General features: G+C 37.0%; 1 protein-coding gene across 2 annotated transcripts in view; it reads left to right on the top strand.

Annotated features, from left to right (window-relative positions):
* LOC149777185 (uncharacterized) overlaps window positions 1–14151 on the top strand; it is a 28129-nt gene extending 13978 nt beyond the window's left edge. For both annotated transcript variants that reach the window (XM_089941884.1, XM_089941885.1), the window contains exons 4-7: window positions 3207–3393; window positions 4541–4684; window positions 8447–10975; window positions 12761–14151. In XM_089941884.1, coding sequence (XP_089798010.1) covers window positions 3207–3393; window positions 4541–4684; window positions 8447–10975; window positions 12761–13640 — 3740 coding nt within the window. In that variant the 3' untranslated portion in view covers window positions 13641–14151. The remainder of the gene's footprint in view (window positions 1–3206; window positions 3394–4540; window positions 4685–8446; window positions 10976–12760) is intronic.
* Window positions 14152–14867: the final 716 nt, after the last annotated feature.

The following is a 14867-nucleotide window of genomic DNA, read 5'->3' as shown; positions in this document are numbered from 1 at the left end:
AGATTTTATCCCCAACGTAAGCGATGTGCCATCCATATATGATCTTGTTGGTAGTATTAATAGTCTCGTAGTGTATGATGATGTGATGCTAGACAATAAAATCCTGCTTGGATATTTTCCACAAAAACACTGATATTATATATGTTACTCAGCGATATGTGCAAATACCTAAAGTGATCAGAGATAACTGCAATCTTTTGGTTGTCTTTAATGGTGTTGATACTCACACACTAAGAAACATCCATCAGACCTGGTGGTCAGGAGACATGGATAGGATTAAGTTTGAAAATTTCTTTTAACGTACTCAAGCGATTCCTCGTGGATTGATCGTGATAAATTTACATGATCCTCGGTCGCGATATCGAATAGGTCTTGATACAATTTTTGGCTGAGAGATCTGATGGCGTTTTTTTTACACACATGGCAGCAGAGAGGGTGACTCCCCATGTAAATATATTCGACACATAAAAAATAACCCAGTTAGAGGTCTTGGTGACATTTCTGTTATTTCACCCATTGTAGCTTTATTCTGGTCTTAAATTCTGATCTGTTTACTCACCCTACATAAGCTTTATTGATGCTTGTATTTTTTCATCCTCTGTCTGAAATTCTGGTCTGTTCACCTTCCCTGCTGCTAGGCAAGTTGCTGTCATGCATCCATGGCAAGTTGCTGACATGTATCCAAGGCAAGTTGCTGTCATGTATCCATGGCAAGTTGCTGACATGTATCCAAGGCAAGTTTCTGACATGTATCCAAGGCAAGTTGCTTACATCTCAAGGCAAGATGCTGACATGTACCCAAGGCAAGTTGCTTACATCTACTCAAGGCAAGATGCTGACATGTACCCAAGACAGGTTACTCATGAGTACTCATGGTATAAATGAGGAACACCTCATTTAAAAACTGGTTGAGGTCCAAATTTGTTTTATTACTGTGAAAGGATTTTTGTTCTTATTTTATTTAAACTTGAATATAGTGAGTTGATTTATTTCCATTAAAATAAGTTTGACACCAGCCACTGTTGCAGTCTTGATGGTTGTTGCAAGTAGGGCTGTCAACGGGTACTCGGGTACCCGACCGTATTGAAAAACCCGGGTATTGAAACGTAAACGCGGGTACCCATAAAAAAAATCGACACACTCGCCAACCACTTCAAACAGGTGTGACAGCTATGGCTTTAATTAGAAACCAGATCCCTGCTTAATATAAATAAACAATACATCAGAGAGTCTGTTTGGATTAATAAAATTCATTGGCATTGTGCAACAGGACAAACCATTATCCCCGAGGCATTATATACCAAGGTTAAAACATAGCATTGTTCTACAGGTAATAAACCTCTTTGTAGATGATAACTATTGATTGTGGGTGCTAAATGATCGGTACATTGCGTGCTCTTTTAATGAAATCCAGATGGATACCTTTGATTTCCGAACACACATGTCGAAGAAATCCCACAATTTATATTATGAACAATTATCACCTAGACACCTTGAAATCTTCGTACACACACACAAAGACGGTTTTAACGCATTACTCTTGACATGTGGTAAAGCTGCTTTACACGCATGCGTGGGTAATTCAAATCTGCGGTCAAAAGCCGATGAATAAACATGGTCTGTTCTAACAAGGACTTATACTTTAAAAAAAGGTGAGTGTTCTAAAGGATTTAACGCGGCTGATGACAGTGATCATTAAAAGTTGGATTATACCTACCATCTGTGTACAAAGGTCATTCTAAATAAATTTATTAATTAATAGTGTGCGGTCAGATCATTCGCAGCTACATCGGTGCGGACGCATCAGACCAAATAGTGCATTACATGGTTAGCCTCTATCGCCATATAAAATATTAAAGAAATGGGGATAACAATTAGTTGGTCTACGGTTGTACATGTCATTCATGTGCTAACGGGTACCCGTTAAATTTCGCAGCGGGTACCCAGGTTGGTTTTTCGTGATTTTTGACAGCCCTAGTTGCAAGATTTTTCCCTGACTATTTAAATCTTTAAATCATAGCAATGGTTACTTAGATAAATAATGGGTATATTGTGTCTTCCCATTGATTTGTATACAGACTGGTTTATGACTTGAAATAAAAGCTAAATATCAAATGTAAAATCTGAACTGTTATTTTAGTAGTATTACTCCATTCTCAAAAAATGCATGAGTACAGTAAATACAATTGTCTGGATATAGCAATCTTTTCACAAGGCACATCTATTACCGGTAAACTAATAAATTCATGGAATCTTCCTTTAATTGAATTCAAATATATCAAGTAAAGTTAAAGACTACACACAAAAAGTTGAAAAAATAAGGCCCAAGAAAATATGTGATTTTCTGATGTTAGCTGTGCTCATTCTAATTGACAATTATTGTTATTGGGAAGTTCATTTTTGTTACCTAGCATACATTAGATTTTCTTTGAAAGCTTTAATGATGTATGCATCTTTGCTGAAGCATTTGACATGGCAGGCCTGTGACATTTTTTGGGTTTTGTTATACCATTTCAATGGGAGCTAAGTGCCTTTTGAAAATACAGGCCTGTGCATGTTTTATGTTATCCTACAGATGAAATGGGAGCCAAGTGCATTTCCATAGGACATATTGAAGCACATCTTGAAAATTTTGTAAAAATGTTGCAGTTTGATAGACAAGCTGTATGCACAAATCTTAATAACATGGGGAAATGAAAATTTTCAAGATAAGTAACTCCATGGATTATTGAATAAGTAGTGGTTGCCAGTTTTATTTAAAGTGTGAAATGAAATGTTTTTCATCATATTGACAAGCCTGCTCTAGTTCTTTCATTTATAAAGCAATAAACTTTGTTGACTAGAAAAAAAATCTCCTTTCCAGAAATGACATTTTTAGGTTGTTCCCAGAGTGGTGGTTGTACATAGGCTGGACAGTATATTAGTGAAAGATGACTCTTTTAGGCACCAATTTCAGGAATTTAAATAATGAAAACATCATACGTTTGGTAAAGAAGTAATTATTCTGAGAATATAACAAAAAATTTCCTAATGATATATTTTGTTCTCTGTAAATGATTAATGAGTTTTCTGGAAAGTTATATTTACTAAAAATGTAGGTACATAATAGTGTAGAAACCGAGTTTGATATGAAAAATATTGAAATCCTTGAATCTGCCCATGTTTCAAGCAAGTAATTATTTTCAATAGCAATTCTATTGTATCAGCTGAAGTCCTGTGTACATCAGAGCTAGAGAGTGTACAGAATAGATGTGGTCGAACTCTTGCCAATCTTGCACTGCATCGTTCAAACTTGGGTCCACTTCATAAGACAGAAGCCCCAGGGAAGATTGTGGAATTACTTCAGTCTACCAAAATATCTGAATACCAGCAGACCTACTGTAGAGCAATAAGGTATGGATTCAAATCTTTCAATCTCTTCTGCAATAAATGCCACAAGGGACTGCCATGGAGTGAGAGGACTTATGAGGTCTCCCATTTGTCTGAATCGGGTGCCTCGTAAAACTCAACCATGTCTTTAGTTGATTGTCACTTTTTTCAGTGTTAGTTTATAAACAGAGAATATCCCATGAAGGGACAAAAGTTGAAGGTCAATTCATGACATTGTATTCATTGCAGATAACACATTTCAGGATTTATTTGTTGTTGCCTAAGATTTGTTATTAGTTATTTTGTTCAAAACATTTGAGTTATATATATATATTTTAGATTATAACATAGTTGGAGTCCACAAACTCAGAAATGTGTAAATTTACATAGAAAAAGTAGGGAATATAGCATTGTGTCAGATATGCAGAAAGTATACATAGGTAATGGAGTCTGCTTTTATAAAATAAGTACTTAATGTGTACTCAAAATGACACGATCATCACATTAGGACATCACTGTTACATTATGACTTCATCTTTGTGTCTTTTTGCCAAGTTGTGTGATAGCATTATAAACTCAGTGTGAGATTAGATATCAAATGATATGGTTGCACCTTCTTTCTTATACACAGTCACAAATTTAAATTGAGCAATGAGGTACATCAAGTGTTGTACACATGCCATAAGGCAGAGTGTAGAATGTTATCATCTACAGTTGATGGACTTTTTGGATGACTTTAATTTGGGGTTTAAAAAAATGGTTTTTGTTGTAGGTTTACTGGATAGAGGACTATTATACATTGGGTGGACATATAAGGTACCATTCACTGTACTATTGTTAACATTGTTGTCATGTTAGCACAGGGTTCATGACCTCATAGAGAAGCTAATGGTGGCAAGTTAGATATTAGCAAAGAAAAATTTGCATGTCAGAAAGGTAATGCAGTTTCAGTTCGTTGCTATTGCTCACAAAATTCTCTTTCTTCTTGCAGCAGGTATAACTTTTGTGGGCACACACAACCGAGTTTAACATGGCATTATGAGAAGTGTTGTGTATCTTTTCACACGTGAAAAATAAGAATATAAAAAAATTATGAAAATATTGCATGAATATTTTTTTTTATTTCACACTGAAGTATATAATAAATATGTTTATTTTCATTACTCTTTAGGCTTCTAGGTCAAACCAAACCTTCCCTTCAACAGCTTGTCACACACAGTGCCATTTCTGTTCTTGCCAAACTCCTGATTACAACAGAAACACCTGAAGTACAAAATGCTGCCTTAAGAGCACTTGCTGAATTAGCTCCTGTTGGGTAAGTTAATTGGTTGAAATGTGGATCAAACAGTCAAACTCTTACTGTTATGGAAACAGAAATTAAGTCATATACACTAGTTGAGAGTGTGGAATTTTATACTTATCAGCATCAACAGCAAGTGAAATACTCTATACAGGTTGTATTCCTAACTGAGCTAATTGAAACCTACTCTCTTGCTTCATGGAAAAATAAATAAAAGCAAGTAGTGATAAGAATGTTTAGAACATAGAAGATTACAGATGCGTTAATTTTATCAGCAGCCTCTGTTGTTGTAGCTTAATGTTTATTGTCAGGTTGTCTGATTTCAGGTTGTCTAGCTCATAGGTAAATGTAAATACATATATGACCCAGTTTGGTGATTTCCCTCCTACGAACAAACAGCTTCTGTTGTTGTAACTTGGTCTTTTTTGTCAAGTTTTCTGACTTAGGATTGTTTAGCTCATTGTTAATTGTAAATACATGTATGACCCAGTTTGATGATTTCCCTGTTACCAACAGCCTCTGTTGTTGTAGCTTAGTCTTTATTGTTAAGTTATCTGGCATAGAGTTGATCTAACTCACTGGTAATTGTAGATACTTATATAACCCAGTTTCAGGATTTCCCTATTACCAACAGCATCTGTTTTTGTAATTTGGTTTTTGTTGTCAAGTTGTCCTGCTTAGAATTGTCTGGCTAATTGTAAGTACTTGTTTGACCCAGTTTAATGATGAGGAACCAGAGTTACATAGTAAGGGATGTTCCATTAAAACATACTTGGGACCCAGGAAAGGTAGTTTTAATATAGGGTACTTACCCATAGATGCAATTTAGAATTTTCTTTTCATTTTAATATGAACTATGCCAAATCAAAGTACCCAGGCATATATTATTAAAAAAAACTGTTTTCCTTGGTTACCATGTATGTTTAAATGGAACAGCCCTAAAACACCTGTCAACAAAATATATGTTGTTTTAAAATTTGATCTACAAGAATCACTCAGATTCATGTAGCATCCCTTTTTTTTGTATTGCAAATATATGATTTTAGAAAGGCTGTGAATTTTCATATCTTATATTTGAGAGATTATTCATTCCACACAATAGGGGGCCCCGAGTGGCCGAGTGGTCCAAAGCGTTCGCCGTTACGGATCACTGCCATCTCACCTCTGTCTGCGCCGGTTCGAGTCTCAGATTCAGCCAATGTAGATATGTGAGAAAGCATGCCAGTAGCTTCTCGTGGGTCGGTGGTTCTTTCCGGGGTTTTCCCAGGTTCTTCCTCCACCATTAATACTGGCCGCTATATATAGCCTATCGTGTGCTGAAAAATGGCGTTAAACCCCACAACAACAACAACAACATTCCACACAATAGCAATTATAATAATAGGTAAAAAGTCAAGTACATTTAATTTTCAGATTGGATCTATAATAATCACTCTTGGTTCAGGTTGCATACACGATTGTAATACGAAAATACAATTTAGAAAAGGGCTATGAATTTTGGCATCTTACTTTTGCCAGTGAGAGGTTAATCATTCCACAAAATATCAGTAATAGGCGAAAAGGTCAATACTCAAGACTGAATCATTTGATTGGGAGAAGGTTACTAAAGTTATAGGGTGCTTTGGAGTCATCAGATTTCATTGAAATTATTGTTTTTAATGTCAGTAATACTTTACATGCTACTGTTGCATTGCTTTCTTTTTCAGGTATGTTAGACCCTAGTCCAAGATAATTGTTCCCCTCTCCAGAATCAGTTTTTATCTTTGAAAGCTTCTAATGTCACAGAGTGGACAAGTTTGGGCACAGGATGGCCCCATCAGACACTCACTTCACCTTCTTAGAGTGCATGGAGTGTGCATGGTTGCCCAATTTGTCATCTTTGGTCTCACCAGGGGTATCAATTTCCTCACCAGCTGAGGGAGGTTCATGTTCCTCCAGATTGGATTGACCAAATCCTGTCCCCATAAGGGCTTTCTGGCCAAGATCTCATCATTGGCATGGTTTTACCTTTTTCTCCTGGAGACTATATTTTTGTACTCTCTTCAGTTCCTGATTTTATCCAACTGAAAATCATACAAAGACATTCTATCAGCTCAGATCCCCCTGGGACCAGATTTTCATCACCACTTACATTGGTGACAAAATCAGGACTGGATTCTGACTGATATCCCAGTCCCCCTCCCCCCACAATCCCTCTTCTTTCTGTACACTGATGCATTAGATTGAGGATGGGGTGGAGTTGGAACTGGATGGGGTTATTCTTCAGGGATTTTGGTCCTAGGAAGAAGCAACTCTTTATATTAACAACTTAGAAATGAGGGTATTTTTTTCTAGTCTTAAAAGGGTGTGTCACCCTTATTTGGCATAATTGCATTATGGTCACATCAAACAATACACAAGTAGTAGTATACCTCAGTTGTCAGAGATGTACACATGCTCCTTCTCTTCATGTGAAAGTCTTGAACCTCCTCTGAAGGGCAGTCTTTCGAAGATCACTCTGAGCCTGTCATATTTTAGGCAAGGGTATAATCATAGTGGACAGTGTCCAGAGGGGATCATGTTGTCCTTACAAAATTGGTTTTGGCACCACTTAAAATAGCAGAGTCACTATTCCAACTGTTGGGGAGACCCTTGATGGATTTGTTCACTTCAAGAGTGGAACAACATGCTTCTCTTTAATGTTTCCAGTACCAGTTCAAAGGACCTGGTTGGTGGATGCTTTCTAAAGCATGTATGCCTTCACACCTTTCAAATTATTCTACAGGTGTTCCACCAAGTCGGGATGTTCACTGTTTAGCTGATCCCAGTATCCCTCAAGTAACCTACCTGACCTTTTGGTAGATGAGCCCATGAGATTACCACAGAGGAGGGACCTGCTGTCACAGCACAGGAGTCACCCTTCCACAACAGCCCCTAGATATCCACATTCACACTTTGATTTTTCAAGCAATCAATCCATCAGGACCAGTTTTCAAGCAAGTTTGCCAGCTGCATTGTCCAGGCTAGGTGGCAATCTTCTTCCAGGGTTTTCATAGTAAAGTGGAGACCAGGATGGGCACCTTTGATTAGTTAGGCTCTTAGGGTTTTCTTTAACTGCTAAAAAAGATGAAGTATCCATTCATTCCACTTAAGGGTTCCTCTGATATATTGGCAGCCACCATCTCCAGGTGGATTGTCCTCACTGTTGAGAGAACATATAAATCTCACACTGAGAGAGACCTTTCTTTTATGAGAATTATAGCCCTAACATTAGGGCTGTTGCTTCCTCTGTGGCTTATTGGAATCACTCCACTTTGGGTGAGAGCCACATTCATGTAGTCTCATACTAATGTCTGCTTCTTTTATCTTTGGTCATTGGCCTATACATTCTCTCATCTTACGGTAATGATCACTCCTACCATAAGGGCAAGTAAAGTACTTTTCTATACTAGATTGGTTTGTGGCGCACTCCTGATCATGCGGTTGTAGCAGGCAAAGTATTACTGCTATTAAAATGTAAGTTTTTACATATTTTTATTGGGAGGGGGAGGTTGTTCACTGTGATAAACGATTCAGGCTTGAATATGTTCTTTCGGTTCTGCTTAGACTGGAGACTAGAGTCCCAGAAAAGGAATGCAATGCACTAATAACTGGTAAGTGTTATTTAATTAAAATTAGTTTTACCCCTCCTCAACCCACTATACATTTGAGACAGATATATAGAGGGTAGACTTGCAGTTTAAGTTCTTTTCTAGGATCTTATCTGTTAATTTTGTTGTTTGCTTTATTCATTGACAGGTGTACACCTCTGTTTGCTGCACAAGTTGTTAGTTCAGGAGCGACCTCATGGCTTGTAGAGATGGTAAAAGATGTGGACTCATCATATTTTCAGCAATCTTTCTTACTTGTCCTCCATTTGACAGAACATTCAAACTTCAGACCGCCCTTTGGTGCTGCAGGTGGAATTCAGTCATTTGTAGAATTACTGGACTCTGAGCATTATGCACTGTACAGGACCAAGATGCTGAATTGCCTGTGCCTTTGCTGTAAAGAGGCTGTTAATCGAGTACGTCTGCGAGAGGCAGGTGCTCTGCAGCTATTTCTGAGGGTGGTACAGGATGAGACGTTTTCATGTTTATATGACCGCATGATCAGCTCGTGGTTGTGTTTCCTGTATGATGACCAGAGCTTTCAAGTTCTCCTGTCAAATGGGTTGGTTCCTTGTCTCCTAAGCCACTTGCAGAGATGTGTGGGTTTTGTAAGCACTGTCCACAATCATGATTATATCTTTGGACAATCAGTGTCACACCCTAATGACATTCAGACTGAAAGAATTAAAGAAGATATCTCACTAGATGACCAGATGAATGCAGATATCAAAGAGAAAGATGTATACATTCTTGAAGAGTCTTTCCTTGTTCCAGTGACTGGCCTTTCATCCATAGAATCTAAATCAAAACTTGATAAAAAAGCAAGATATGATGGAGAGAATCAAGAGATAAGTGTGATAGAGGGAATGCAAAAAGGAACAGAATTGGTTGTTGAATATCCTGAACCTACTGAAGAACATGTAGGTGTTTTGAGGAAAGGGGATGAAGATCCATTAAAACTGGATGACAGATCCTTAAAAAAGAAGACAGACAGTGTTGAAGAACAAAAAATTGAAGAGGATACAACTAACAAGGAAGAAAATAAAGCCTTATATGAGTCGTCTAGTCGACCAATGTTCAGCATTGACAGCCCCACATATCAGCCAGACACTGAGTGGGACCCAGCTGAGTACAGCAGTGGGATCAAATGCAAGCAGTCTTTTTCCCCACCAGATTTGTTTAGTAGATCTCCAGCCAGTACCTCACCTCCACAAGCCATGTCCCCATCCTTTGGACCATACAGTCCACTTAGTTATAGCTCCTACTACTCGCCCACCCAGAGTTCCCCAGAATACTCACATTCTGACACTGAAGAACCCGGTCCTAGTACTGATCATCGTCATCAAGCTGTCTCACCCAGCTATTTTGATTTGTTACAAAAACCAGATGATCCAGACAGCAGATCAACACATTGTCCAGCAAAATCATACCGCAGCGATCAAGGGTCAGTTGTGGAATTAAAGTTTCAGTACTCTTCTGAGGATGACAAACATGGTTCATATAACCTGGAGCAAATTAACAGACAAGATGATAAAATTACAGAGCATTATAAAACTTGTGCTGCAGAGATTGAAAAGAAGTATGGGAATAAGCCAGAGAAACCGGGTCAAGATCTTGGTATTGATGAACAGAAATTATCTAGTATGCCTCAGATTAATAAAGATGTTGACATGTCCACTGAAAGAGTGTCAGGCATCTCTGAGTCTGAGAAAATTTATTCTGAGAGGAAAATTATAGGCATGGACAATCCACAGGATCTCATCATATCCAATACTGATTCAGTGCAAGGAATGTGTAAAAAAGAGTTTTCCCTATTGACTGGAAGCTTTTCAGAGGTGACTGGGTTTTCAGATCCTAGTAGAGTTGATGGAGAATCCTTAACCCAATTTAGTCAAATCAAAAGAACAGTTATAGAAATATCACCTGTCTTATCACCAGTTTCCTCCTCACCACCACACAAAAAGAGGAGAACAGTTGACAGAGCCAAAAGTGATAGAACAACAGAGAATAATATCCTAATGCTTATGTCCAGAATTTCACAGACATTAGGAATGACCAAGTACTTAGTTACAGAGAAGTCCATAAGTTGCATAGTGGACTATTTAAAATTCACAGTCTATCCCTTACCACGGATGGAGAGACTTTTTGTAAGAGTGTTGCAAAATCCTCATATGTTGCAAAAAATTCTGAAACTTCAAGTTCCCATACTCATTCATGAGCAGCTACTTATTGATGAAGATGAAAAGGACATATTCAGCAGTTATGACATTTGCAACACTAATCCCATGGTGAAGTCCAGATTCAGAGAAAGATCTTTTTCCAGATCCAGTAGCATGTCTTCCTTATCATCAGATTTAGACATGTCAGTAACAGAGGACATGCTCACACTTGGAGAGAAGACTTTGCATGGCCATCAGAAAGAAGCTCCAGGGACTAGCAGAGGGAGCTGTGCCAGGGTGGGAAAGAACAGTGCTTGGGTAGGGGATAGCGGGGCCATAGTAGGGGAAAGTAGTGCCATGGTGGAGGAGAGTGGTGCTTCGGTTGGACTGAGGTTGATACAGGAGCTGAGTTATGTGGTGGACAGTCACTATAGCCGTGGCGAAGTGGCCAACCTCTTTCACAGGGGAACAACACAGGAGAAAAGATTGGTGGAGCTGAGCATGCCATTCATCATCAGGTAAGGATCATACTGCATGCATGTAGACATGTTGGATTGTTAGGCCAGTATGTGATAGCTGAGGCAGAGCTAGGATTTAGTAATTGTACTAAAAGCTGAGTGGGTGGATGGTATTGGTTGGATTTTATGAGTTTGTAAATTTGGGCAAATCACTTTTGCCCAAATTCCTAATCTGATGAAACTAAATATTATTTTGTTAATATTTTTTATGAGTATATTTCATAGCCTTTTTTATGACTCACCATCACTGTATTCAGTGTTATGGACATTATTTCAAGCATAAAGATAGAAACAAGCCAGATGACATAACTACATGCTTTTCTAATGACACGAGTTTTAAAGTTCCACAGATTTGTATATTTGTGACAAAATCGTAGTAAAGGAATGAAATTGAAAACAGTGAATTTGCAAGCTATAAATGTCACTGTATAATTAGAATTGACATAAAATTTCATTTGTCTTATCCATAGGAGCTTTAGCTATTGCGGTGGCTAAACAAGTCTATTCTTAGTTCTCTTTTATGGCATATACATTAATTTGTAAGGGAATGGTGAACTTTTCAATGCTCTGATCATATTATTATAGTCCTATTGCTATAGCTCTATTATGTTAGTATAGCCCCATTGCTATAACTCTATTATGCTATTATAGCCCCATTGCTATAACTCTATTATGTTATTATAGCCCCATTGCTATAGCTCTGTTATGTTATTATAGCCCCATTGACATAGCTCTATTATGTAATTATAGCCCCATTCCTATAGCTCTTATGTGTTAATATAGCCCCATTGCTATAGCAGAAGTGCACTTGTTTTCCTGCAGTCTGTAATCGTTTTAGTGCAGTTGCTCAATTAAACTAAACATCTTTTACCAGGATCATGTGTTGAACAGATTAGATTTTTGGACCATTATGAAATTAAATTTTTTCTTTACATATTTTAATTTGTGAACATCTTGAATTTGGACTTTTTAAAAAACAATAACCTGTTAGGATGATTACATTTAAGAGCACTTGAGGTAGATGGTGAAATTTGGTTGGCAGAACTTTATTCCCATATGTATATATATAATCTTATTAGAGTTTTCAGCTCATTGCAGCAGTGTTTAAAACTTTACACAATTTTGAGCTTTGAGTTGTACTTGTGTCTTGTAAACCTTCTTAGAATGATAAAGCAAAAACAAGTGATAGCTCTGCTAGTAAAACATACATGGGACTCAGGGAAGGTGCTTTCAACGTGGAGGAATTACCCAGAGATGCAATTTGCAATTTTCTATTATTTTCATATGACCTGTTTGAGTATTCCAGAGTACTCACCCATAGATGCAATTTGAAATTTTGTATGACCTGTTTGAGTATTCCATGTACCCTGACATATATTTGTAAAACAATGCCTTCCCTGGTTACTATGTATATTCATATGGAACATCCCAGTGATGGACAAACCAATCTTAACATGAATGTTTAAATGGAACATCCCAGTGATAGACAAACCAATCTTAACATGAATGTTTAAATGGAACAGTCCAGTGATAGACAAACCAATCTTAACATGAATGTTTAAATGGAACAGCCCAGTGATAGACAAACCAATCTTAACATGAATGTTTATGTGTGTATGCAGATGATCTGATTAAGTCTTCTTTGTCAGTGCATCAGTTTGTAAAAAAAAATTGATCATTTTGGACTAAAACTGTTTCTCTTTGTCAGTGGAGGCATATATTTTGCACTAAATAAAAATCTAGTACTAATATATTTATAGTTTATTGGTGTTCTTTCTTTTTCAGGACAAGTGGTTCATGTCAATTTTACATGTCCGGGCTTGGTATACTGAATCAGTTACTATCTGTTCTGGAAGACAGAACTAATATGTCACCCAAACTTATTACTCTGGTGATAGATGGACTGTGTTTTCTTGCAAAAAATCTTTGTTTAAGAAAAATAATAGAAGCTAGGTACAGCGAGTCAGTAGTTAGTGCCAAAACAAGTGTCATACCTATCCATTCCACTGGTACAGAGGACAGTCCTGGTTACAAAGAAGACCAATCAAAGGTAGCTGTCTTCTCATCTTGCGATGATGGGATTAATTTTGCCAGTCATGGTTGCCAGTTATCACAGCATAGGAATCAGGATGTGAAATTTTCTGTTAGTGGACAAACAGTGTCTGCTGTAAGGGATATCTTAATTAAAAGATCAGATATATTTGCAGCAATGTTAACTGGTAAGTATTCAGAGTCAGGACAATCGGAAATCCACATTCGAGAGACATCCCACTGTGCCTTTCAGTACCTTATCCACTATCTCCATGACTGTGATATTAATTCATGTGCAATAAGGAGAGACATAGAGGTGTGTGAGATCAGTGAGACAAGTGTTAGACATGTATTAGACATGTTGTCTCTAGCTGATAGATACCTGCTGTCAGATCTTTACAAGTATTTACTAGACATCCTGATTAGAAGGTTCATTGTACCAAAGCACTGCCATGCTGTATTCAGACATGCTGTAGTACATGATATTGAGCTCCTGAGAGAGGCCGCTATAGTGAGTCTACTGGTAGACTCCACAAGTCGATCAGATAGATTACAGCTATTCTCTCAGTTCCTTAGTGACACATTTTTACCTGTATTCCTACAGACAATAGAAACTTTACTTCTTACCAAATAATGAATAGGGTCAATATTCCAAATGTGTGCATTTATATTGGGACCATAATAAACTATAATGTCTTGCCTGTGATAAATTTCTAAGTATTATATGATAAAACAGTAGCATTGTTTTAAATTTGCTTTCCATTTTCTGTCTTCTGAATATCTGTGATCTATTACCAGTTTGTGGTATTGCAAATAACGGTGCCCAGTTTGCATCAGTGGTTTGTTTGCTGACTTTGAACATGATATGAAGATACAAGTTAAACAGTTTTCTTTACAGGTAGTAACGTCAATTAAAATGGCTAAAGCTTATTTCGACCCAGCCAAAACTGGAAACGTAATGAATGTTATTTTTAGAATTACCGGTAGGCATATTCACAAAATATGGCACCTTAAACATTATTGAATTCGCAATAGTCAAAGTTATCAGTTACTTATATTTGTGTTATTGCACATATTTTTACATTCATGTACTATTTAAAATGAAATGGAATAAACATGTTTGGAATAAAATGTTTACATCAGTTTTTTGTTCTAGTTTTCCAAATTATCTCTTTACATTTTGTTTTTGCACTATGCACTGAAATTTGAAAACAAATAAATTATTTAATTATTTATATTTGTAAATGAAAATAAATCAATTTGTGTCATTTTCACACCCAGTGGCTTAAAAATAATTTTATGATGCCAATTAACTTTTTCAGATATGCAAAGGCATATTCCAAGACCTAAAATGTCTTCCCTGTAGAACTTTTAGTGGCTAAAGCAATTTTTGTACAGATAGTGTGGATAATTTATATAACATGTCTTCTTGTTAAGATTCTAGGTCTTAAGCTTTGTAACAGAAACAAGTGAAGCCAACAAGTTTAGTACAATCAACAAAAAATTTATTTCCTGGGAATACAAAGTGAAAATTCAAAAGACACAGTTTTCGAATTAAATCCCAAATAATCCTAAATATTTTTTCATAGGTCCAAGAGTATGCAGTGTTCTGAATTAATTCCAGTAGACTTAATGTTCTGAATTAATTCCATTAGACTTGAATACCCTGATGTACCATAATGTCCAGAATGTCTTTGAAAGAGTTCTCAAAAGTTAACGAGCACTTTGCTGTTCCAATGAATAATTTAACAAATAACACAAAAGCATGGGCATGTGAGAAAGCTTGCCAGTAGCTTCTCGTGGGTCGGTGGTTCTTTCCGGGGTTTTCCGGGTTCTTCCTCCACCATTAATACTGGCCGCC

The sequence above is a fragment of the Sinohyriopsis cumingii genome, chromosome 18 (assembly GCF_028554795.1).
Source record: "Sinohyriopsis cumingii isolate HCF-2022 chromosome 18, ASM2855479v2, whole genome shotgun sequence".
NCBI lineage: Eukaryota > Metazoa > Mollusca > Bivalvia > Unionida > Unionidae > Sinohyriopsis > Sinohyriopsis cumingii.
This window is presented reverse-complemented; position numbering and strand designations above follow the sequence as displayed.